At 37.8% G+C, this 25663-nt stretch overlaps 1 protein-coding gene across 7 annotated transcripts in view; it reads left to right on the top strand.

Annotated features, from left to right (window-relative positions):
- Positions 1-25096, top strand: part of MYO9A (myosin IXA) — a 257885-nt gene extending 232789 nt beyond the window's left edge. For 4 of the 7 annotated variants that reach the window (XM_053594283.1, XM_053594282.1, XM_053594281.1 and 1 more), the window contains 8 exons: positions 3958-4150; positions 4813-4941; positions 5842-5947; positions 6695-6826; positions 7567-7690; positions 17492-17698; positions 22687-22825; positions 24079-25096. In XM_053594283.1, coding sequence (XP_053450258.1) covers positions 3958-4150; positions 4813-4941; positions 5842-5947; positions 6695-6826; positions 7567-7690; positions 17492-17698; positions 22687-22825; positions 24079-24542 — 1494 coding nt within the window. In that variant the 3' untranslated portion in view covers positions 24543-25096. Of the gene's footprint in view, positions 1-3957; positions 4151-4812; positions 4942-5841; positions 5948-6694; positions 6827-7566; positions 7691-9020; positions 9075-17491; positions 17699-22682; positions 22826-24078 lie in introns of all 7 variants that reach the window. The other 3 variants (XM_053594279.1, XM_053594284.1, XM_053594278.1) reach the window with 2 other exon arrangements.
- The last annotated feature ends 567 nt before the right edge of the window (positions 25097-25663 follow it).

Below are 25663 nucleotides of genomic sequence, written 5' to 3'. Positions count from 1 at the left end.
GATTTAACACTGTACACTATCTGGGTGACAGGCACACTTATAACTTGGACTCAGGCAGTACAAAAGCAATCCATGTAACCAAAACAAATTGTACCCCACAGTACTCTGAAATTAAAAAAAATAATAAACAGGACTTAAAAAGATCTTGTGCATCAAAAGAAATAATTAAGGGAAATAGATAACTCAGAACACCACTAGGAAAAAATATTCGCGGCCTCCACATCTTAAAAAGGTTGTCCAGAATCTATAAAGAACTTGGACAAATTGGTAAGAAAGAAACAACCCCATTAAAATATGGACAAAAGACATGAACAAACATTTTTCAAAATAAAAGAAAGAAAATAGCCAACAAACATGCAAAAATGCTTGACATCACTAATCATCAGGGAAATGCAAATTAAAACCACAGTGAAATAGTAACTTACTCCTGTCAGAATGATTTTACTAAAAAGTAAAATTAAAAAAAAAATACTAAGAAATAAAAAACAATAGATGCTGGTATGGGTGAGGTTAAAGGGAACACTTTATACGCTATTGCTGGAAATGTAAATTATTACAACCTGTGGAAAACACTTTGAGATTTCTCAAACAACTACAAATAGATCGCCTTTTGGTCAATCCCACTGCTAGGGATCTACCCAAAGGGAATGAAGTTATTTTATAAAAAAAAGAAAGAAAGGAAAAAAAGACACCTGCTCTTGCATGTTTATCACAATAATTCACAATTGCAAAGATAGGGAACTAACCGAAATGCCCATTAATTGATTAGTATATAAAATGTGGTATATACACACATATCTGTGTATCATATATACAGCACATACGTGTATGTATATACACACAGCATGAACTACTACACAATTCATGAAAAAGAATATGTCCTTTGTAGCAAATTGTTTAGAACTGTTTGGGGAACATTATCCTAATTGAACTAAGAAACAAAAAACCAAATACCACACATTTTCACTTGGTAGTGGGTGCTAAGCAATGTATCTGTATGATGATACAGAGTAACATAATAGGCATTGGAGACTCAGGAATGGGAGGTTGGAGGCAGTTACAAGATGAAAAATTATCTATTGGGTAAATACCGTGCTGTCTTGAAAAATAAGAAAAATGTAGCTGTCACTGTAGATACTGCAGACATTCAAAGGAAAATAAAAGGTTGTTATGAATAACTTGATATCAATAAATTTAAAAATTTAGATCAATTGGACAAATTCTTATAAACACACAACTTAGCCAGTTAACTCAGGAAAAAAAATAGAAAACCTGAAAGGTCGTATCTATTAAAATAGAATTTGTAGCTTAAAATCTTCCTGCAAAGAAATTTGCAGGCCCAGATGGTTTCTACATCAAATATTCTCAAGTATATAAGGAAGAAATAACACCTATCTTCGAGATTGTTACAGAGAATGATAATAGAGGAAATGCAACCTGTCTCAACTTATTAGGATAATCAAACTAAAGACTAGTACAATAGTAGAAAATTGCCAGTCAGTCTAGGTCACAAGCATAGATATAAAAGTCTTAAACAAAACATTAGTACAGGGGCGGCGCCTATGGCTCAGTCGGTAGGGCGCCGGCCCCATATACCGAGGGTGGCGGGTTCGAACCTGGCCCCGGCCGAACTGCAACAAAAAAAATAGCCGGGTGTTGTGGTGGGCACCTGTAGTCCCAGCTGCTCGGGAGACTGAGGCAAGAGAATCGCTTAGGCCCAGGAGTTGGAGGTTGCTGTGAGCTGTGTGATGCCATGGCACTCTACCGAGGGCCATAAGGTGAAACTCTGTCTCTACAAAAAAAAAAAAAACACATTAGTACATTGAATCCTGTGATCTATAAAAATACCTCATGATTAAGTTGGTTTCTATTCCAGGAATGTAAGGTTGATTATCAGTCAGAAATCAAACACCGAATCACTATATTATGCAAATAAAGAAAAATAATGTTCATCTCAATAAATTAGGAAAAATATTGGATGAAATTCAAAACCCGTTCGTTATTCAAACAAATAAAATAGACCACAAGATTGAAGAAGGTATTTGTGCACATGCTCTCTCCCTCTTCCCCCATATATATAAAATACACTGACGGTGCAAAAAAATGTATATACATCTTTGAAGGTAGAGAGGTAGTATTCCTGATTCCTGTTGAAAATGTGACATAACTTAGCCAAGTTCAGCTAGTGACAATACAAAAATTTTGATTTGTCCTCTAAATATTCCAAAGTAGGTGTCTTTTCTATTCTGCATCAGACCTAAAAATACTTTTCAGAGATGTTGTCTGATAGTAATTTAGGATGATAAGCTTGAGAGTAGACATGAAATTAATTCTCCAAGAATTAAGTGATAGAATGCAGAGTATATAAATGAATAATTCAAAACAATGCTCTAATATTGATGCAAACTAGTAGTGATTTTATCTTTCCTTATTTAAATTTCTCTGATGGCTTCCTTTTTCTCCTTTGCTTTACCCAACTTAGTAGTTCTATTTCCTATACCTAAAAGGTCTTCTTGCCTTCTTTACTTATGTATTACTTGTTTTCCAACCCTAAGGTTAAACATCAGGTCTTTTCAAGATCATTAGTTATTTATTACCCAGCCTAATTTTTCCTGATCTAGCTGCCTCTATTCTGTGGTTTCATAATGCGTAATAAATCTTGTTTATTATTTTACTTATCTCTGTACACTGACACTATTAGTTTTAGAAGAAAGTCTGGCTCTTAACTTGATTTTGTTTCCCTGGTACCCAGCACATAAATGACAAATATCTTAACATAAAACTATAAAGAGACTACTCGGGAGGCTGAGGCAAGAGAATCACTTAAGCCCAGGAGCTGGAGGTTGCTGTGAGCTGTGTGATGCCACGGCACTCTACCAAGGGCCATAAAGTGAGACTCTGTCTCTACAAAAAAAAAAAAAAACTATAAAGAGAAATTAGGATAGTTTAAGTAGGATCTTGAATGTCAGGCTCAGGAATATTTGCACTTTATTTTGGTGTGTATTTATTAGCCACTGAAGCTTTTTGAAGATTATAATATAGTAGATTATATACACTATAGTATATTTTTAAAGAGGAGAAAATGGATGTGGGGAACTGGTCAAGAAGCTGTTGGAATAGTTCAGCTGGAGAGTGATAATAGACTTGAACTACGGTCATGACACTGAGGACCAAAAAGAAAAAATAGGGTATACTGATTAACTGAAAGAACTTGGCAATTGTGGCTGAATGCAGGTTAAAGGAGAAAGTAGGGTGTATAATTTTTTGGTAGGGAAGGAGAATGGTGCAAGAGAAGAAAAAGAAAGAGAAATATTTACAAAACAGTTTTCAGTCTCAGGAATAATACCTGACATTTTTCTTTTCTGTGAATTACTCCAAATAATCTTAAGAATGAGCTATTCTATTGCAGCCACATAAGCTATAGTAAATAAAGTGCGATATCAGGTGTACTAAAGTCAATTTTAAAAGAGCTATAACATTAATCATGGACTAATATGTATGTGCCTCTGTCTTGAGTTATGAAAGTTAAACTTCTATAAAACTTACATTAAAAAAAAGCATTCTTATACTTCAGAAATTATTGACAATTTTCATTATCAAATACGTAGTTTTTCTGGTGGTAAATGTTCCATCTGTTTGCATACAAAATCCAACCCCTTTTCCCATACCCAAATCCCACCTTTGCGTGAAGAGATTTTTGACAGGAAAGGACATGTTTAATTGTAGCGTTTTACCACTGCTTTCATTCTCCATTCCATTATTTTCTTTAGGGGATTCCCAGTAGGAGATGATTGAAACTAATACCTTACTTATTTAATTATAATTCCCTTTCTCCAACTCTTGGAACTGTGCTTACAAAACTTCAGGAAAACAAAAAGTAGTTCCTCTTGAAAAATTGTTTAAACATTTGTAAAGATGTTTAAATGCATTTGAAAACAAAAATTATCTTCTATTTAGTATGATCCAGAGCTGTCATCTCGACAGTTTGGGGTTGAACTGTCCCGTTTGACCAGTGAAGAACGAACTGTTCCTTTAGTGGTGGAAAAGCTCATAAACTACATCGAAATGCATGGACTGTACACAGAAGGCATTTACCGAAAGTCTGGTTCAACTAATAAAATCAAGGAGCTTCGACAAGGTCTAGATACAGGTAAGATAGTCCCCTCCAAATCATGGCCAAATACTTATAAATAGATCATTTCATGCTCTGAAAGTTTTCATTACATGTTTACTTCAAGCCAGAAGACCTGATATCTACTAAAAATAGAAAAATTAGCTGGGCATTGTTGTGGGTGCCTATAGTCCCAGCTACTCAGGAGGCTGCGGCAGAAGGGATTTGAGTCTAGGGATTTTAGGTTGCCATGAGTTAGGCTGATGCCATGGCACGCTAGCCTGGGCAATAGAATGAGACTGCCTCAAAAAAAAAAAAAAAGTCCTCTATTCTTTTTTCTGTTTGTCTTCTAAAACATCGCTTCTCAAATTGTGGTCTATAGACAAATCTAAAACAGGATAAGCATAGAAATTGAGAGCAAGCATTTATAGACATCTGTGGCAGTTGCATCATGTTTCTATATCAAAATATGTGCTGTTTTATACAGTTCTGCCAACAACAGATTTGGAAAACAGACAAGAACTGTTCCTTCACCACAGTTAGAAGCATTGTTCCAAAGCATGGAATTAGATTGTGGAAGATAGAAGTTAGTTTGATTAAGAAACATGAATGCTTCTTTTAGTAATTCCTTAGTTTCTAAAGTAAGTCATTTAAATAATTTGAATGTTTTGGCTTTGCTGTCTACTTTTGTCTCTAAATAGATGCTGCGAGTGTAAATCTAGATGACTATAACATACATGTCATTGCAAGTGTATTCAAGCAGTGGCTTCGAGATTTGCCTAATCCACTCATGACCTTTGAACTCTATGAGGAATTTCTTCGAGCTATGGGTAAGCACAGGCTTCCTGGCTTAAGGGGAAGGCCTGTATCTGAGAAAGAAATGCCATCTTCAGTAGAGATTAAGCCATCCTCTAATGTAGCGGTTCTCAACCTGTGGGTCGCAACCTACAGCAGCTGTATTAAAGAGCTGTGGCATTAGGAAGGTTGAGAATCACTGCTCTAATAGTTTAGTCCTATGCATCCAAGTGTAAGCTTTTAATAGTCAATACAAAGCTCCCAGTGTACTGTCACCTATTTAAATGTTGACTTTGAAGACTCATGAAAATATCAGTATCTTAAAAGTTTTCTGAGTAAACCATTGTATTGCTTCTCAAAAAGAGATTGAAAGACTAGGGTTATAAAACAGATTAAAAGATTAAATAGGAGGTTTAAAAATAGGCTTATGTTCATATTAAATTGTGACTCTAATCAAGAACTATATGCAAGCTGTTTGTTTTATGCCAGGTCTAACAAGTTTTGGAGTTAAATTTCTCAGTGTTACAGGTTTGTAGAATATTGATGAAGCCCTAGGAGCTAGGGCCTAGGCTTAGGAGTATTTAAGCCTTGAGGATTTATAAATTATATGACAAATTGGTTCCATTTCCATTTACTAGAAATCAATCTGCCACACAATGGTTGAAAAACTAGAGCATCTCTTTCCCTTGCTGTAATAAAGGATTACTGAGATGTAGGTTAAAACTCAGGAGACTGCTTATGAATACAGAACTCAAGCAAAGCAAGTTAAGTGGTAACCATGAGTTGCTCTTTTCCTGCCATAAAGGTATGAGTGTCTCCACTAAAGCTCTAAAACTCCAAGCCAGCCTTCCCTGCTGTATAGTGTCTGTCTGGGGAAAAGATGTAGCTTGTAAGAGGGGATATTCAGTTTTATTTGCTACCCCTGCTGTTTTTAGGCCTTCAGGAGAGGAAGGAGACAATCCGTGGTGTATACTCTGTGATTGACCAGCTCTCCCGAACTCATCTCAATACACTGGAACGCCTCATCTTCCATCTAGTCAGGTAACTTCAAGAAGCAAGGGAATGTTTAAATAAATAAAGAGCAGCACTTTTTGGGAAACTGACATGTATTTGTATTTTCTAGTTATGAAGTCAGAATCTCAAATAGGAGATGATTTATTTGATTTATTATAGGAGATGATTTATTCCTTGGAGCATAAATCTTCGTTGAACTAGACTACATGGCAGGGGTTTCTCTGCCCTTATTTCAGCCTTACTGTGGCACTTAGGGGTGGGAAAGCTGCAGCCTCAGGGCCACATGTGAACTTAGGGATTCTTGAGCAAGGCCTTTTGACTGAATCCAAATTTTGCAGAACAAATCCTTTTAATAAAGGGATTTGTTGTGTGAAGTTTGGATTTGATCAACGGGCCACACTTGGGGGTCTAGAGTGTTTGAATTTGATATATAACCCTCTGAAAATGCCTCAAAGCCTCTACTCTGCATTCTTTAGGACATGTTTGTCTAATGATGTTGGCCTTGAGCAGTAAATCACAAATTTCCCTTGGTAAACTATCTGCTCATCCAGGCTGCTTCAGGGAAGGAACAAAGTGAACGTACACATTCAGAGGCAAAGGAACAGCTTTGGGAAGTCTGCAGTGTCTGTCTCCTCTTAAACTGATGTGGATATCTTTGCAGTGCTATGCAGTTGATGTCACATTGTCTTTCCCTCATCTCTTCCCCCTGCCTCCCTACTCTTCTCCCTTTTTAATTCCCTTTTTTACTTATTTTTTGCTTTGTTTGTTCCTTAGGATTGCATTACAGGAAGATACTAATCGAATGTCTGCTAACGCTTTAGCCATTGTGTTTGCGCCCTGCATTCTCCGCTGCCCGGACACCACTGACCCACTACAAAGCGTGCAGGACATCAGTAAGACAACCACGTAAGGCCATTCGCCATCATCTCTGCAAGATCTGAGTTGTTTTAGTCATTTTATTAATTTTATTCAGATACCACACAGTGAATGATCTCATAAGTTAAGGTGTTTTTAAGAAGATTGTTGGACACCATTGGGTTTTCTTATGCTGAGGATGCAAAAAGTGTTAGATTCAATTCAGCTGAACATCATTAGTTGTAAAGGGTCTTCTTTTTTAAATCTGGCTTTTCTTTAGGTCTGCTTATAGTTTCCAAGTACATTTTGAAAATCAGTTTTCCAAATTAAGTATACTGTGTATCGTCCTGTAATCTAGTTTAATTGTGATGTTAAATCTCTGAATCCCTTTGGTCTTAATATCTCAATATTCCCGTATTTTACCCTGGCCTTTGTCTTGAGCCTCTGCGTCCCATCTAAGGTGGTTTTCTTCTGTTTTCCTTTTTAATCTTGACTGCAAAAGGAACTTAAAAAAAAAAAAAATTAGTATTTGGATGCCATCCCCAGGGAATTCAATTTAATCGGGCTAGAGGATAGCCTGGGCATTGGGATTTGTATCCACTCTTCATATGGCTTCTAAAGTGCAGCCAAAGTTGTGAGCCACCGTTCTAAAACTTGTCTGATTTCATAAAGTAAGGGATATTGATTTTTTTCCTTCACCTGTCTATCATACTTAGCTGACAGACAGTCTGTGGGTGCTGTACTTTGATTTACTTCAGCTCTTAACCGTTTTCTCTTTCTTCCCATTTTAGCTGTGTGGAGCTGATTGTTGTGGAACAAATGAATAAATATAAGGCTCGTCTCAAAGATATCAGTAGCCTGGAGTTTGCTGAGAATAAGGCAAAGACCAGACTGTCACTGATTCGTAGATCAATGGTAAGATGAAAGACATCACAGGGGAAAATGGTAGCCTTCTTGGGATTCTAACTAGTAGTTAGTAGTTTACAGAAGGCATTTAGTAGTTTATAGAAGGGTTATTCTCAGAATCTTTTTCACAAGAAACAACTAAAAAAAAATTCACCAAATTTCGTGGTGCTGTGAATGCCTTATGTTTAACCTGCTAGTTCTGTTTATGTGTACAGAATATGTGATTAAATGTATAGAATTTTTTTAAATCAAGTATTGGTGCTTAATAATCTGCCCTGTTTTCTTTTTGTGTTCTTTCTATGAAAACTTAATACTATCCTAACTTTTTTTCTCTACTTCCTTCCACCCTCTGTTCTCACCTTCAACCATGTCATTTTTGGTGGTCCTGCCAAGACTCCTAGGATGTAGAGAACTTAATCATTTGCAGCTGAATTTGAACTGAATTATTTGATTTTTAAGAAAATGGAATTCCATCTGTGAGTCTACTATTATCAAATAAAGATTTCTTGAAGGATTTAGTGGTAGGTTTTGAGACAAGCCTTGTAAAAATGATAATTTATTTCCTCATTTGCTCACTTTTCTATTTAATATCTTCCTTTGCAACCAGTGACCTAAGTATAGAGAACTGCAGTTCTTAATAGAATTAGGTCAACTGGAAAACTGCTGTGTTAAAGCTTAATTATTGCCCACTTCACTACCCTTCCTCTCAGCTGTAAAATAAAATCATAGCAATCAGCACCCATGTCGGATCCCCAGTAAACCTCCAAAAGGAAGCAGGCCTTCTGCATCATCACAGCTGTACTTTTCTGGGGGCCCAGCAATACTTCCTCCTCATCTTCATAGTTTATACTCAGGTTAGCATTAAAATAACTGTTTCTTCCTTTACTATTTAAACTGCCTGGTGCAAAGTAAGTGCTCAACAAAGGTCTGCTGATTAAGATAGTGAAGGGTCTTCTCTGACTTCTCTAAAGGTAAATGCAAGTATAGACTTTTTCCAGGCAGTAAAGGTATTAAATAAAGCTCATCATATGATACTATCTAAATCTTTTCCCCAGAAATTGAAAACAGAAATCCCATTTAAAAGAGAAATTTTTCTGCAGTGTAAATTTTCAGGAGCTCAATCCTGAAAGGCCCAGTTTAGTAGCACCCATCCAGGGAGGAAGGGAAGAGCCTTTTGCTAAAAGCTACTTTTCAAAGCAAAGAGACAAGCTGTGCTTTCTGCTGATGCTACAGAAGATGGATATATCAGTCCATTGAAAGGTTAAATCTTCTCTTTTAATGGGGCAATGACATGCGCATTCTAACCTCTGCTTTCCTTTTCATGTCCTTCCTAATCCAGAAACCTGTACTAATTGCAGTTAGATTCATGAGCATTACCCGCAGTTCAGTCTCGGTATGTATTAATAATGCCATGTGTCAAGCCACTCTACATTATTGTCTCTCGTTCATCCAGGAATTGTTCTGCTCTGTCTATCATTCATTCCTGTCCACCCTCATGTTCAGCCCCAGTGCAGGTCCTACTTTTTGACCAGCTTTCACTTGCTTTACTCTTAATCTCTTTCTTTAGATCCTTAAGTTTCCTTCCTTCCTCTATGTCATGCAGTCCGTTTAAAATACACTAGTTTTTCTTCTTTGCCTCTTGAGTTTCTTCTTTGATTAAATCATTAAAAGGTGAAAGTTGGGAGGGAGGTACTGAGGTATCAAGTTAATTTCTGTTCCATGAGCTGTGTTCTCAGCAATCTCCTCCACTTCATTATTTTAAAGACCTATTACTACTTTCAGCATCTACCATAATTAGTAATGCTTATTTGTCCATTTGTATCTATGACTCTGATGGTAATCCTCCCAAGTATAGAAAGATAGTTCTTGTCTACTTAGCATTTATCACACAGAGCTACAAATAGGAGTGAACAAATTGACAGACTGGTTCTAGACTTAAATATCATAGTATAATAGAGCTTATCCCAGGATCTCATTGCTGGTGCCCCTCTTCAATTCCTTGGTTATACAAAAAAGGAATAGAGGGATAAAAGGCTAAGAACATCAATCTGTTTGAAAACTAATTTCAGAGACTGCACATCTGTGTGTAACTATTTCATTAAGGAGCCTTAATTAGTTTGGGTATAAATACAGATCAGTTTCGCTTTTTGTCTGTAACTGCCTCTCTTCTCTATCATGTTAACTTTCCTTTCTTACTGGATCTTGTCCATAATTTTCCAATATTTCAGTCTCATTCCAGGATTTAAGACTTAGCATCATATTACAGCTTCATGGTTTTAATCCAATGCTCTACTCTTTCCTCCCAGGGCAGACTAGACCTTAATCTGGAACTTAAAACTTTGGCGTGGTTAATTTTTGTTTGTCATGTACTTCTGCCCTCCCTCTTTCTTGACTTTTTCTCCCCCTGGTATTGAGACTGGGAGAAGTGATAGGGGAGGCAGAATTCTGCATGATATCCTAGTGTTGAGTTGGCAGTGTTCTTTCTTGGTTGTTCATTGCTACTGTTCTGGCTCAGTGTCAGCAAGACAAGTGAAAAGGAGTCACAGCTCCAATTTACACTGCTGAAAATGAGCTTAGTCCTGTCTCTTTCTGTAGCCATTGACATTCCCTTACAAGATTTGGTTATATCTTCTGACTAGACTCTTAACTGTTGGCATTCACGCCATATGGGAAGCTGTCAAACTCACAGGGCAGTTAAAAGTTTTCCAAAATTCTAATATTTGTTTGAAGTCTCCATTTTATCACTGACAGTAAATACAGTCATTTGTTTCACTCAAAATAACATGTTCCCTTCATATAATTTCAAAGAAAATGTGTACCACATATCCAAGACTGAATAATCATACGTTGTCACTTACTGTAAATACTATGTTATGAATAAAGTAGCTGATTTAGCATCCAATTCAAACTGCGCAGGTTACTCTCCCTGGAGATAACAGCACGTAGCAGAGATGCTCTGTGTGTACTTCTCATCTCATCATACCAAAAATAAAAAATAGTGAATTAAATGATTAAGAATTAGTAACATTAAATTTGTACTAAGTACTTGTTCAGTGACATGAAATGAAATTTTTTATTTATTTTATTTTAAAAAAATTTTTACTTTATTTTATTTTATTTTATTGCAATAGAATGAAACTCTTGGACTCAAGCAATCCCCTTGCCTCAGCCTCCCAAGTAGCTGGGACGACAGGCACCTGCCATGATGTTGGGCTAGGTTTTCTATTTTTTTTTTTTTTTTTTAGTAGAAACAGGGTCTCACTCTTGTTCAGGCTGGTCTCAAACTCCTGACCTCAAGCAGTCTACCTGCCGTGGCCTCCCCGAGTACTAGGATTACTTGAGCCACCACGCCTGGCCCAAAACCGACTTTTTAAAAATTTTGAATGCATGATAGCAAAGAATATGATGATTACTAAATACTATAGTTTGGTACCGTTACCTTAATTCATTAGAAAGTACAAGCTTGAGGCCAGGAGTTTAAGGCCAGCCTGGGCAACATAGTGAGACGTTATCCCTACAAAAAGTTAGAACAGTTAGCTAAGTGTGTAAGTTATATACATACAGTTCTAGTTACTTGGGAGGCTGAGGCAGGAGGGTCGCTTGAGCCCTGGAGTTCAAGGTTACGCTGAGCTATGTTTGTACCTAGTGTGACTGACAGAATAAGACTTGTCTCTAAGGGAAAAAAAATATATTAAAAAGCAACTTTTTTTGTCTAGGCACAGTGGCTGACACCACTGTAATCCCAACACTTTGGGAGGCTAAGGTGGTAGGATCACTTGAGGCCAGAGGTTTGAGACCAGTGTGGGCAACATAGTGAGACACCATCTCTACAAAATACAAAACTAAACTAAAATAAATTAATGAATCTTTCCATGATTCCCTCCAGTTACCCTGTTGTTATAAATTAAGAGCTTTTTTATTTGTGTCTTTTTCTAAATATTCTATTTCTACTATCTTTTTGCCACCACCATCACTATTTTGATTACTATAGCTTTCTTAAAATTATCTGGTAGGACGAGTCATCCTACCTTCTTCAATAGTGTTTTAACTGTTCTTGGCTCTTTATATTGCTATATGAATTATAGAGTCAGTTTTAAAACGTTCTCTTGGGATTTTTATTGAAATTATAGTGAATCTACAGATTGCTGATCTCTCCATTCATGTAAATTATTCCTTCTTCTCAAAAGTACTTTTGTAGTTTTGATTTTGATATCTTATACATCTTTAGTTTGAGTTACTACTTGGTATTTAATGAATTTAAATGCAGTTATAATTATTTTAAAATTTTCATTTTCCAATAATTTCTCATTTTATAAAAATACAGTTGATTTTGGTATTTTTCCCATTGCATTCTAATAAATTTTGTGTGGCTTACTTTATATTTCCTGCTTGTATTGTACAGTCATACTTCATGAATAACAATAGTTTCATTTGTTCTTTTAGAGTCTTTATACGTTTTATTTTCTTTTTCTTGTGTGAGCTAGAACCTCCAGTACTGTGTTGAGTGGAAGTGGTACAACTGATCATTTCTGGCATGTTCCTAATCTCTCAACCTTTTAACCCTAAATATGATCTTTCCTATAGAATTATTGGAGATAGTCTATGACATTAAGTATGTTCCCTTTTATTCCAAGTTTTCTAAGAGCTGTTATTGGGATGTAATGTTAAATTTTATGGGATGCCTTTACTGCACGTATAGCTTTTTTATTTTATTGATATGACTCATTATACTTAGTGGATTTTTAATGTTAAACTATCATATTCAACTCTTTATATAGTCTTAATTTTTATATATTTTTGTTATATATATTATGTATTGCTTGGTTCAGTTTATGGTACGTGGAAGATTTGTATACCTGTGTTTATAAACAAAACTGACCTGTAACAGTCCTTCTTTTTAATGTACATGTTATGTTTCAGTATCAAGGTTATGCTGGCCTCTAAAGAAAGTTGGGAAATAGTTCTTATTTTCACTCTGTAGAAGAATTTGTGTGTTACTTCTTGTTAGCCAGTGAAATCTAGAGTTTCTGTTTTGGAAAGGTTTTGATTATAGATTCAATTTCTCGAATATCATTCACCTTTTTTTTTTTAGAGACAGAGTCTCACTTTGTCACCCTTGGTAGAGTGCAAGCTCCAACTCCTGGGCTTAGGCAATTCTTTTGTCTCAGCTTCCCGAGTAGCTGGGACTACAGGTGCCCACCAACACCCCGCTATTATTTGTTTGCAATTTGGCCGGGGCCAGGTTTGAACCTGCCACCCTCTGTATACTGAGCCTGCCCACTAAGCCACAGGCACCGCCCTGTCATTCACATTTTTAATTTATTCATTGAGAGTATTAATTGGTTGGGTTTTTTTTTTTTTTCGAGACGAAGTCCTACTCTGCTGCCTTGGGTAGAGTGCTGTGGCATCATAGCTCATAGCTCATAGCAATCTCAACCTCTTGGGCTCAGATGATCTTCTTGCCTCCACCTCCCGAATAGCTCAGTCTACAGGCACCTACCACAGCACCCAGCTGTTTTTTAGAGGTTTTTCTATTATGGCTGGTCTCAAACTCCTGAGCTCAAGCCATCCACCCACCTTGGCCTCCCAAAGTGCTAAGATTACATGTGTGAGCCACTGTGCCCAGCTAGTTGGTTGGATTTTTATAGAAATGTCTCCATTGTCTAATATTTCAAGTTTATTGACATAAAGTTGTTTGTTGGTACTAGCTTCTTATCTTTTCCATGTCTACAAGATTTGTAGTGATATCCCTTTCGTTATTCCTGCTTTTGCTTATTTGTGACTTCTCTCTTTTTGCCTTCATCATTCTTATTGGGGCTTTAAAATTTGTATTAGTCTTTTCAAAGAGCTACCTTTTGCCTTTGATCCTCTTTTCCAGTAATGTTTATTTCCCTTTTTTATTTTGGGAGCTTTTTTTTTTTTCCTTTAAATATAGTTTCCTAAAATAGATTCTTACCTCTTTGATTTTTAACCTTCTTTTCTAATGTATACATTTAAGACTATACCTTTGTGGTAGACAGAATTTACAGAGGCTTTTATATTATTGTTTAATTCAAAATATTTTCTAATTTCCATTGAGCTTTCTTCTTTAACCATGGGTTTTTAAAGGTCTGTTCTTAATTTCTGAATATATAGAGATTTTTAAGTTTTCTCTTTATAACTGCTCTACCAGAAACTTTGTTTTTGTTTTGTAGAGACAGAGTCTCACTTTATGGCCCTCTGTAGAGTGCCGTGGCCTCACACAGCTCACAGCAACCTCCAACTCCTGGGCTTAAGCGATTCTCTTGCCTCAGCCTCCCGAGCAGCTGAGACTACAGGCACCCACCACAATGCCCGGCTATTTTCTGGTTGCAGTTTGGCCGGGGCCGGGTTTGAACCCGCCACCCTCGGTATATGGGGCCGGTGCCTTACCGACTGAGCCACAGGCACCACCCCAGAAACTTTGTTTTAAATTACTTTAATGGTCAGATAAATTATTTCAACCCTTGGAAATCTGCTGCCTTGCTGTACGTGCTTTAGAATAATGAGCCTTCTGTAGCTGTTAAATACTGAAGTCTACATGTGTCTTAATAGATCATTTATTCAAATTGTTTAGTTCTTTATCTTTACTGATTGCGTGTATCCACTTTTTCTCTTGGTGCTAATCATCACTTTGTCTGTTTGAATATTTCCATCAATATCTTCCTTTAAAACTTTAAAATCTTCTGAAGCAGGTGATGCCTGTGGCTCAAAGGAGTAGGGTGCCAGCCCTATATATAGGAGGTGGCAGGTTCAGGCCCAGCCCTGGCCAAAAACTGTAAAAAATAAATAAATAAATAAATCTTCTGAAGCTATTTCTTCAAATTTGGAAATGTTATATCTTCTTCGTGATTTGAACTTTTATCATTGGAGATATGCCTGTTTTTCAGTTAACTTTTACTATGACTTACATACCAGCCTTCTTTTGATTAGTATTTGCATGGTATGTCTTTTTTCCCTGTTATTTTACTTTCAGCCTTTTCTGAATTCTTATGTTTTATATACATACCTTGAAAACATCATGTAGTAGAGTTTCTTTTTTTATATACAGTCTGAAAATCTTTATATTTCAATAAAACATTGAATTTATTGACATTTAACATAATCACCAGTGTATTTATGTTTAAAATCTATTTCATTGTGTGCTTTTTAATTTGTCCCACCTGACGTATGTTCCTTTTTCTTTTCTTTCTTGTTTTTTTGTTCTTTCTTTAACATAATTACCAGTATATTTATATTTAAAATCTATTTCATTGGGTGCTTTTTAATTTGTCCCACCTGACATATGTTCCTTTTTCTTTTCTTTCTTGTTTTTTTGTTCTTTCTTACCTTTTTCTCTTTTGATTACTTTTTATTATTTCACTTTTTTCTTCCATTAGTTTAGAAATTTTACACTCTTTTTTTTACTCTTCTTTTAGTAGTTAATGTAAAGATGACAACATAGACCTGTGACCTATCAAAGTCTGTTAATTACTACTTTCATCTTTTTCTCAGATAATACAGGTACTTTAATATGCTATAGCTATGATACAACTTAGTTGCTGTTGTTGTGGTATATTTAAATTATCTGTTTATTTTAAATCCAATACACCATTATCATTTATGTTTTATGTAGTCAGTATTTAAACTTAATTCACATATATACTGTTTCATTGCCTTTTATTTTTTTCTGCATCTCCAACTTTTCTTTTTGGATCAGTTTTTATCTGCCCTGTAGTATAATATTTCCTTCCATGCAAATCTGCTGCTGTCAGATTACCTTCTTAGTTCATCTAGAATGTCTTTATTTCCTTGTTATTTCTAAAGTTATTTTGGCTATACAAAAAATCATAGGGTGGCAGTTACCTTTTCCTTTCATCACCTTGAAAATAGCTAGCATTCCATTGTTTTCTGCCTTCCATAATTTCTATTGAGAAATAAACTTTAAATCTAATTATTGCTTCCTTCCTGTAGGTAATTTGTTTTTTCTGACTGCTTTTGAAATCTTCTCTTGGCTTTGGTTTTTAGCATTTGTATATTTAGGTATCAACTTCTTTTCATTTATATTTCTTTAGGGTTGTAGGCTTTTTTAAATCAGTGGGTTAGGCCATGCATGGTGGCTCATGCCTGTAATCCTAGCACTCTGGGAGGCTGAGCTAGGTGGATTGCCTGAGCTCATGAATTCAAGACCAGCCTGAGCCAGAGCGAGACCCCCGTCTCTTAAAATACCCGAGCATTGTGACGGATGTCTATAGTCCTAGCTACTTGAGAGGCTGAGGCAAGAGAATCACTTAAGCCCAACAGTTTGAGATTGCTGTAAGCTGTGACACCACAGCACTCTACCAAGGGCGACATAGTAAGATTCTGTCTCAAAAAAATAATAATAAAATAAAATCAGTAGGTTAATGTCTTTAATTGCATTTTTAAAAATGCTTTGCCATTATCATTAATATTTCTTCTGCAGGATATGTCTCCTCTCCTGGTATTCTATTTTAATATTAATTATAGACCTCTATGATGTCCTGTCTTACCTTAGAATTTTTCCTAATTATTTGTTTCTTCCTACTTGATTCTGAATTTTTCTTCTGACCTACCTTCCAGTCTACTACTTCAACTGTGCCTTTTCCTTCAGTATAGTTATTTTAAGTCTGTGTGATAGACACACGATCTGGAGTCATTGAGAGTTTCTGTTTTCTATTGTTTTTACTGGTTTTTGTTTACATTGTCTTGTCTCCTTTTGTGCCCGGTTACCTTTGATTGTGTGTCTGATAATAGTATTTGAAAATTATTTATGAAAATATTTCAAGGTTAGAATAACATTCCTTTCCTCTAAGGAATATTTACATTTTTTTTTTTTTTTTCTGCCAGGTCCTAAAGCACTAGCAATCTGGGATTACTTTGATCCAGAGTTAGGGATTATAATTTTCTGGACCATTCAGATGTCTGGTCGGTAGGCTACAGTGGATGCAAAGACTGTTACAATTTCAGTTTATCTTTATTTCTAGGGCACAGACCTTAGGAATCCTAGTATCAGGCATGGAGGTTTTACTAGGCAGCAAACCATACCCTTGAATGGATCCAGACTCCAACTTTTATTTTCTACCCTAGGAGTTGGCAGGCTTTTTCTGTAAAGACCAGAGAATAAATATTTTAGACTTTGTGGACCAATCTTTGTCTCAATAATAAACCCTGCCATTATTCTGCAAAAGCAGTCATAAACAATGAATAAATTAAGGAGAATGAATATATTCCAAAAAAGCTATATTTACGAAAATATGTGCAACGCTAGATTTGGCCCCCAGGTCATAGTTTGCCAATCCCTGGCATAGTCTCCAGCCACCTCTTCTGAAATTTAGATTAGCACTAAATGCTGTGCTACCCTGTCCTTGGTTTACTTTGTTAGCTCTCTGGGACCTTGAAACATGTTGAGTTTTTTTATTCAGTCTAATTCTTAGCAGATTTAATCTAAAAAAAAAAGAGAGAGAGAGATTTTTTTTACTCCCCGCATCTCAAGAAGAAAAGTTTCTTGAGAAAATATATCTCACTAGCACCCTACAATATATAAACAACTACTTAGTACACAGTGGATTGTCCCACTTACTGAAGTGTTCATTTTCCAGTGCTCTTATAGGAAGTAGCTTTACCTAAATGTATTGGATGAATGATGTCTCATTAAATAGTCTAGGCCTCACAAATGTTTCCATTTCCTACCATTCACCTGGTGTGATGGAAGTGTACTTGTTATCCTAAATGGACAATGTAAAACTGATGCATTTGCTCAGTTCACCTTCTAACATGAATTTTTCTCTGCAGGGAAAGGGGCGTATTCGTCGAGGAAACTATCCAAGTCCATCCTCTCCAGTTGTAGTTCGGTTGCCTTCCACATCTGATGTCCCAGAAGAGACCTTGACTAGTGACGCAGCCATGGAGACTAACATTACAGAACAACAACAAACAGCTATGCAGCAGGAGGAGAGAGTACTGACCGAGCAGATTGAGAACCTACAGAAAGAGAAGCAAGTATCCAGGAGGAAGGCGGGGAGGGCAATTATTACGTGCTTTCGTTTCCTTTCTACTACTTTTTTATTTTCCCTTAACTGTAAAATATCTCCCATGTGTCAAATCCTGTGTCAGATGATTCGGGAGATGTAGAGATGACACAGCCATGTTGCCTGTATTTAGGTAATAGTATGAAAGTTGTCATCTCAGGAAAGAAAGTTCCATGAGCTAGGACACTTGATGCTACTACAGTTATGGTCTGGAGAGGCTTACGAGGAGGAAGACACAGTATCCACAGAGGATGCCAGTCTTAGTTGGCATGATAGAAGATGAGTCTTAGTTGAGATTCATCTGGTAGTGATTATGGAGAGCTATGATGAGGTCATAGGCCAGCCTCCATGAACAGATTTGTTTTGCAAAGAAGAATAAGAAATTTTAAGGTAAGACATAATCCCTCTCAAGAATGGGCATTATTCACAAATCATGATGGAAGATTATTAATCTAGGGATCAGTATGACCATAGGACCAACAACTGGATGATCAGGGTAAGGTAGCAACCCTAGTGGGTGCTGGGATATTGGGTAGGGAAATTGGTTGCAATATAGGAAGAAAAGCTCTTTAACCTCTATCATCACTCCAGGAAGAGTCAGTGACACTACATCTTGGGGATAATATGACATCCCGTGGTTCTTGAAGGTACTATATACTAGTTCTGATGAGTAGTCTTTAGGAGTCTTAAGGAAAGCAGAAGACATTAACAAATGGAAAAACATACATACTCTTGGCTGGGAAGAATCAACATTGTTAAAATGTCTACACTACCCAAAGCAATCTACAGATTTAATGCAATCCCTATTAAAATACCAACATCATACTTTGAAGAGCTGGAAAAAATGGTTCTTTGTTTTGTACAGAACCAGAAAAAACTAAGACAATTCTTAGTAATAAAAACAAAGCTGGAAGCATCACTCTACCAGACTTTAGGTTATACTACAAGTCGACAGCAATCAAAACAGCATGGTATTGGCATAAAAATATACATATGGGACTTTTGTGTGCCACCTTTCGCTCTGTTCCTCAGCACTACCTTTGGAGGTGGCAGCCATCTCCTATTCAGCATCCTGGCCGTCCTCAGACCCCTTGTGAAGACGAAGATCATCAAAAAGAGGACCAAGAAGTTTATCTGGCACCAGTCAGACCCATATGTCAAAATTAAGCGTAACTCTAGAAACCCAGAGGTACTGACAACAGGGTTTGGAGAAGATTCAAGGGCCAGATCTTGATGCTCAACCTTGGTTACAGGAGCATCAGAAAACAAAGCATTTGCTGCCCAGTGGTTTCTGGAAGTTTCTCATCCACAATGTCAACAAGCTGGAAGTGCTACTGATGTGCAACAAATCTTAGTGTGCAGAGATTGCTCACAACATTTCCTCCAAGAACTGCAAAGCCGTTGTGGAAACAGAGTCACCAGCTGGCCCAGCTGGCCATCAGAGTCACCAATCCCAATGCCAGGCTGCGTAGCGAAGAAAATGAATAGCAGCTCATGCACATTCTATCTGTGTTTAAATAAAGCTATAAAAACTGAAAAAAAAAAAAATGTATACATACAGAACAGAATAGAAGACCAAGAGATGAAACCAGTCTCTTACCACCATCTGATCTTTGATAAACCAAACAAAAGCATAAACTGGGGGGAAGAATCCCTATTCAATAAGTGGTGTTGGGAAAACTGAATAATTACATGTAAAAGATTGAAACTGGACCCAAAAACATCTTTCACCACTTACAAAAACTGACTCAAGCTGGATAAAGGATTTAAATCTAAGACATGAAACAATAAAAATTCAAGAAGAAAATGTGGGAGAAACTCTTAAGGATATCAGCCTGCAGAAAGATGTTATGAAGAGGACTTCAGTGGCAATCCCAAAAATAACAAAAATAAACAAATGAGACTTAAGCTAAAAAGATTCTGCACAACTAAGGACACAATTAAAGCAAATAGACAGTATTTAGAATGGGAAAAGATATTTGCATGTTATGAATCTGACAAAGGGATGATAAATAGAATCTACAGAGACCTCAAATTATTCAACAAAAAAAGAGCACAGTCCCCCAGTGGGGCAAGAAACAGGAACAGAACCGTCTCTGAGGAAGACAGATGGCTAACAAACATATGAAAAATGCTCATCATCCATAATCAGAGAAATGTGAATCAAAACCATTTTGAGATATCACCTAACCCCAGGAGAATAGCCCACATCACAAAGTTCCAAAGGTGTAGCTGCTGACATGGGTGTGGAGAGAAGGGAACACTTTTACACCGTTGGTGGGATTGTAGACTAATACAATCTCTTTGAAAAGAAGTATGGAGAATCCTCAAAGAACTCAAATAGACCTTCCATTTGATCCTGCAATCCACTAGCCATTTACCCTGAAGAAAAAAATCATTTTATCCTAAGGATATTTGTCCTAGATTATTTATCACAACTCAATTTATAATTGCCAAGATGTGGAAACAACCTAAATGCCTATCAACCCAAGAATGGGTTAACGAACTGTGGTATATGTATACCAAGGAATACTATTCAGCCATAAAAAAGTTGGAAACTTAACCTGGTTGGAGTTGAAACACATTTTTCTTAGTAAAGTATCACAAAAATGGAAAGGCAAGTATCCAGTGTTCTCAGTGCTGGTATGAAATCAGTAGGTGATCTAATACATGCCCACACAAGAGAAAAACTCAATTCAAGATGTGGGGAGAGCAAAGGAGGAAAGGGGTCGACTGGGGAGAAGGGTGTGCTCCCACTTAATGAGATGTATGGCACACTTTTGGGATACAGGCCACAACTACAAAAGGGACTCTACCTAACAAATGCAAACATTGTAACCTAATTATTTGTACCCTCACACTAATTTGAAATTTTTTAGAAAAAGAGTTTTAAGGCAACCTTTGTTCCTGAATTCCAGGATTCCAGTTATGAGAACTTGATTTAAAGAGGGGATATGAGACCGTTAAAGTGTTTTTTGTCTCTCAGGATTGATACGGCAATCTAAAAAAAGCACCTGGGGTTTAACTCTGAAAAACATGAGGCACAGGTGGTATATTTTGACTATGAGCTCTTTGCTATAAGAGTGATCTGAAAGAGGACCTAACTGAGCTTTGATAGAGATGACATTGGAAGTACTGAAGGTGAAATTGGAATTTTCCAGGAAGGGGACATTTCTTCCCAGAAAAAGGAAAAAGTATGAGCAAAGTCTGAGAGATTTGAATGTTCAGGGCTTAGGGCAGTTGTGATGGTCGCAGTGAGTTGCTGATGAGATTACCCTTGAAAAGATTGTCCATGGGTCTCAACCTTAGATAAAGTGAAACCAAAGCTAAGAGGGCTCTGAGAGGGAGGAGACTTGATTTAAAGGTAAGAATTAGAAAGATGAGGAGGTTGTGGACAGAGTGGAGTACTGGATTCAGAGTTTGTATATTTCCATACAAACTTGTAATGACAAGCTCCAGGATCTACCCATTAGAGAAAGTTGCTTAGATTGGCCAGGCGCAATGACTCACACCTGAAATCCTAGCACTCTGGGAGGCCTAGCTGGGAGGATCACTTGAGGTCAGGAGTTTGAAACCAACCTGAGTAAGAGCAAACCCTGTGTCTGCTAAAAGAGAAAAATTAGCCAGGTGCCAGGTGTGGTGGTACACACCCGTAGTCCCAGCTTCTTAGAAGACTGAGACAGGAGAATCAGTTAAGCCCAGGAGTTGGAGGTTTCGGTGAACTGTGATGATAACACCACTGCACTGTAGCCAGGGTGACAGAGCAAAACTCTCCATTAAAAAAAAAAGGTCCTGGGCGGCGCCTGTGGCTCAAGGAGTAGACGCCGCTCCCATGTGCCGGAGGTGGCAGGTTCAAACCCAGCCCCGGCCAAAAACCACAAAAAAAAAAAAAAAAAAAAGGTCCTGGGCGGCACCTGTGGCTCAGTTGGTAAGGCGCCAGCCCCATATACCGAGGGTGGCGGGTTCAAACTCAGCCCCGGCCAAACTGCAACCAAAAAATAGCCGGGCGTTGTGGCAGGCGCCTGTAGTCCAGCTGCTCGGGAGGCTGAGGCAAGAGAATCGCCTAAGCCCAGGAGTTGGAGGTTGCTGTGAGCTGTGTGAGGCCACGGCACTCTACCGAGGGCCATAAGTGAGACTCTGTCTCTACAAAAAAAAAGTCCTTAGTTAAAGTGGAGGAAAAGATTGTTAGAAGTGGCACACATGAAGAAACTTTGGTGTTAGGGTAGTGAAATAAGTTTGTACAAAGACATTAATTGAAATAGATGATGGTGATGTCAGGCAGTAGTGAGAGAAAATTAGGAACCACCTAGCATACTAAGGATCCTCAGGGATTGAGGGGTGTGACCAAGAAGCAGGGGTGAGTGACATGATGAAGAATAGAAAATACTAACTGGAGATGTCATGCACTTCAGAGGATGGAAAAGATCAGTCAGAGTTTTGCGTTAGCTAGAGCTCTTTCTGTGGTCAAGGTAGGAGCATATAGTCTATAGCCAGTTAGTAAAGCTTCATAGAAAATAGTTGAGGAGCTTGAAGGAATCTTAGAGATTATCTAGTGTAACCTTTATGTTTTTTGGTTGAGAAAGCTGATGTCCAGAGAGAGGAAAATACTTGTGCCATTATGGAAATTATGAATGAGTTCAGAAGCCGATCTCCTAATTATTAGTCCAGATCTCATTTCACCAGATGTGCCAGGTGCAGCATCTTTCTTCACCCTGCTTTCAGCTCTGTTAGTGGTCCTAGATGTGATGTTTGTCATTTTGTCTTTTGGGCCCTATAGTTTTACCCTTCACAATTACTTTGGCATACAGGTTCTTACCACAAGCTGAATGGAATAGTAAGAAATGTGACTCTCTTTGCTGCTTAGATTCCTGACTTTTGTGGAAAGCCTTTTTTCCTGTTAACATTACTTTCACATCCTGTCAACTACTAATGGATTTCTTGACTGTATCTTATAGGGAGGAACTAACATTTGAGATGCTTGTATTGGAACCCCGTGCCTCTGATGATGAAACTCTTGAGTCTGAGGCCTCCATTGGGACTGCCGATAGCTCAGAAAATTTGAATCTGGAGTCTGAAGGTGCCATCTCTGAGAAATCAGGTAAATGAAGCTGGTAGACCAAAAAGTGAAGATTTGTTTTGCAAAGGAGGAATAAGGATTCCCAAGCGAATACAAAGTCTCATTTTAGAATGCACTGACCCAAACTGGGTGTGGTGGCTCATGCCTGTAATCCCAACACTCTGGGAGGCTGAGGCAGGTGGATCACTTGAGCTCAGGAGTTCAAGCCCAGCCTGAACAAGAGCAAGACCCCATCTCTAAAAAAAATAGCCAGACAGGGGCAGCGCCTGTGGCTCAAAGGAGTAGGGTGCTGGCCCCGTATGCCGGAGTTGGCGGGTTTAAACCCAGCCTCAGCCAAAAATTGCAAAAAAAAAAAAAAAGCCGGATGGGCAGTGCCTGTGGCTCTATAGGGCACCAGCCTCCTATACCAAAGGTGGTGGGTTCGAACCCGGCCCTGGCCAAACTGGAACAACAACAAAAAATATAGCCAGGTGTTGTGGTAGGTGCCTGTAGTCCCAGCTACTTGGGAGACTGAGGCAAGAGAATCGCCTAAGCCCAAGAGCTGTAAGCTGTGATGCCACGGCACTCTACCAAGGGCAACAAAGTGAGACTCTGTCTCTTAAAAAAAAAAAAAGAAAAGAAAAGAAAACAGACGTTATTGTGGGCACCTGTACTCCCAGCTACTCAGAGGCTGCGGCAGGAGAATCACTTTAAGCCCAAGGGTTTGAGGTTGCTGTGAGCGAACACTCTGGCCCTACATGAACAGGTAACAAAGTCCCAAGGAATCACTAATCTTTGTGAAGCTTCCATATAAATTTTTCATTAGACCAACACTTCAGTATAAATGCAGTCTTTTGGTAACTTAATATTTTTTCCTGTATTTACCGCAGAGAAAAGCCAATAATTGAAATACATACCGTACTGAGCCATGACCCATTTTCTAAGGATGGTGATGGGAAATGTGCCTCACTGTGAGATGGGACTTTATTATCAAAGATAATAATTTAACGGAATGGCATTTCTTAAGGAGACCTAGAACTTTCCACATATCCTGGCAGTTTTTTAAATGATAGTGACTGTTCCAGGCCTCTCCTGGTAAAACAAACACTAGACCTCCTTGAGGTTGATTCTGAAATGATACATGTTATATATGGCACAAAGTAGGTCAGCTTGAACCCTCCAAATCTCAGCATGTGTGAATGTGATATCTATTCATTACATAATAATTTGCTTTAGAGGAAACTGTCATTTATAGCCTTGGTCTCTCTTTTTTTTTTTTTTTTTTTTTGCATTAGGGAGAAGCTTAGCCTTTAGCTCTCTGAAGGCAGCTGGCAAGTCTGAACCTTCAAGCAAGTTGAGAAAGCAGCTAAAAAAGCAGCAAGACTCTTTAGATTCAGTAGATTCTTCAGTTTCCTCTTTATGTCTGTCTAACACCACATCATCTCATGGGACCAGAAAACGATTTCAGATTTATTCCAAATCTCCATTCTATCGAGCTGCCTCAGCTGGTGAGGCCCTGGGAATGGAAGGACCACTGGGCCAGAACAAGTCCCTAGAAGACAGGCCTCAGTTCATCAGCAGAGGAACTTTCAACCCTGAAAAGGGCAAACAAAAATTAAAGAATGTGAAAAATTCACCTCAGAAAACCAAAGAGAATCCAGAGGGGACAGTCATGCCTGGCCGTAGGAAAACTGTGGACCCAGACTGCACTTCTACCCAACAGCTAGCACTCTTTGGAAATAATGAGTTTATGGTCTGAACTAATAGATGTGTTTCCCTTCATGTCTAGAGTGGTAAAGACATCTCATCTTTGGGGCTTCTTTGCATCACCTCCTCCACAATAGTCCATCCTAACTGTGGTCCTGCCTCTTGCCTAAGCATGTGGCTAAGACCTTGTGCGCTGATTTTCTGGGCTTCCTGCAGAAGCAGAAAGGCCTCTTTGAAGCCTACTGGGGATGGTGCCAGCTGTGCCTTGGCTGATGTATTTGAGTTGAGATTTTACTAAATAAAGCCACCTAGGGCCTGGGGATTTGGGCCAGTTGCAGTTGCCTCTCCCCACCCTCTTTTCCCTTCCCAAAGGCGGGTGTTGGGGACCTAGGGGGATATTGTGGGTCTGAGAGACCCTCTGCTTTCTGATATTTGAGGAGAACATAAATCTTTCTTAAATATGAAAGCAAAAGCCTTTGGGTTTATTTTGAGATAGTTAGGAGCTGGGGTGGAATATAATTTTTTTCCAAGGATTTATAAACAAAAACCTAAGCCCTCTATTTTAAGATTTTTGAAAAAACATTCCATGTTAAATTCTGGGTAAAGTAAAAAGTAATCATTTTCATTAAGCCATCAGAGTATGTCTCAGACATCTGATTATACAGTGAAGAAGAGAGTACATAATTTTGTTTTTTGATGATGTTTGATGTCATAATAATCACTGCTGGTTTAACTCCTGTTTAGTTCCTGCCAAATATATTGATTGCATGGGCTAAAATGTCAGTAGCCATATACTATTCTTATGTTTCCTAAGATCATATTCTTTTTCTTTCTTTTTTTTTTTTAATTTTCCAGAGACATGGTGATCCCTAAACATGAGGGTTTCATCCTAATCCACTTGGGCTTTTCTCTTTATATAGATTAAACTGAAGACCACATGTGAGCCTATTCATCTGCCGGTGGATTCCCACCACAGACCTAGACAAATAATGTGACCATTTAATCTATTATTTTAAAACATTCACACACAACATTGCATGAGTAAGTGTTACAGAAAGCTGCCAAAAAATAAAAACATTTTTAATATGATCCATCTAACTTTTATCTTCTTTTCCTCAGATCATCAGTATTAAATAGTTTTTTTTTTTTAAACTACTTGAAGCTATTTTTGTT

The sequence above is a fragment of the Nycticebus coucang genome, chromosome 6, assembly GCF_027406575.1.
Source record: "Nycticebus coucang isolate mNycCou1 chromosome 6, mNycCou1.pri, whole genome shotgun sequence".
Taxonomy (NCBI): Eukaryota; Metazoa; Chordata; class Mammalia; order Primates; family Lorisidae; genus Nycticebus; species Nycticebus coucang.
This window is presented reverse-complemented; position numbering and strand designations above follow the sequence as displayed.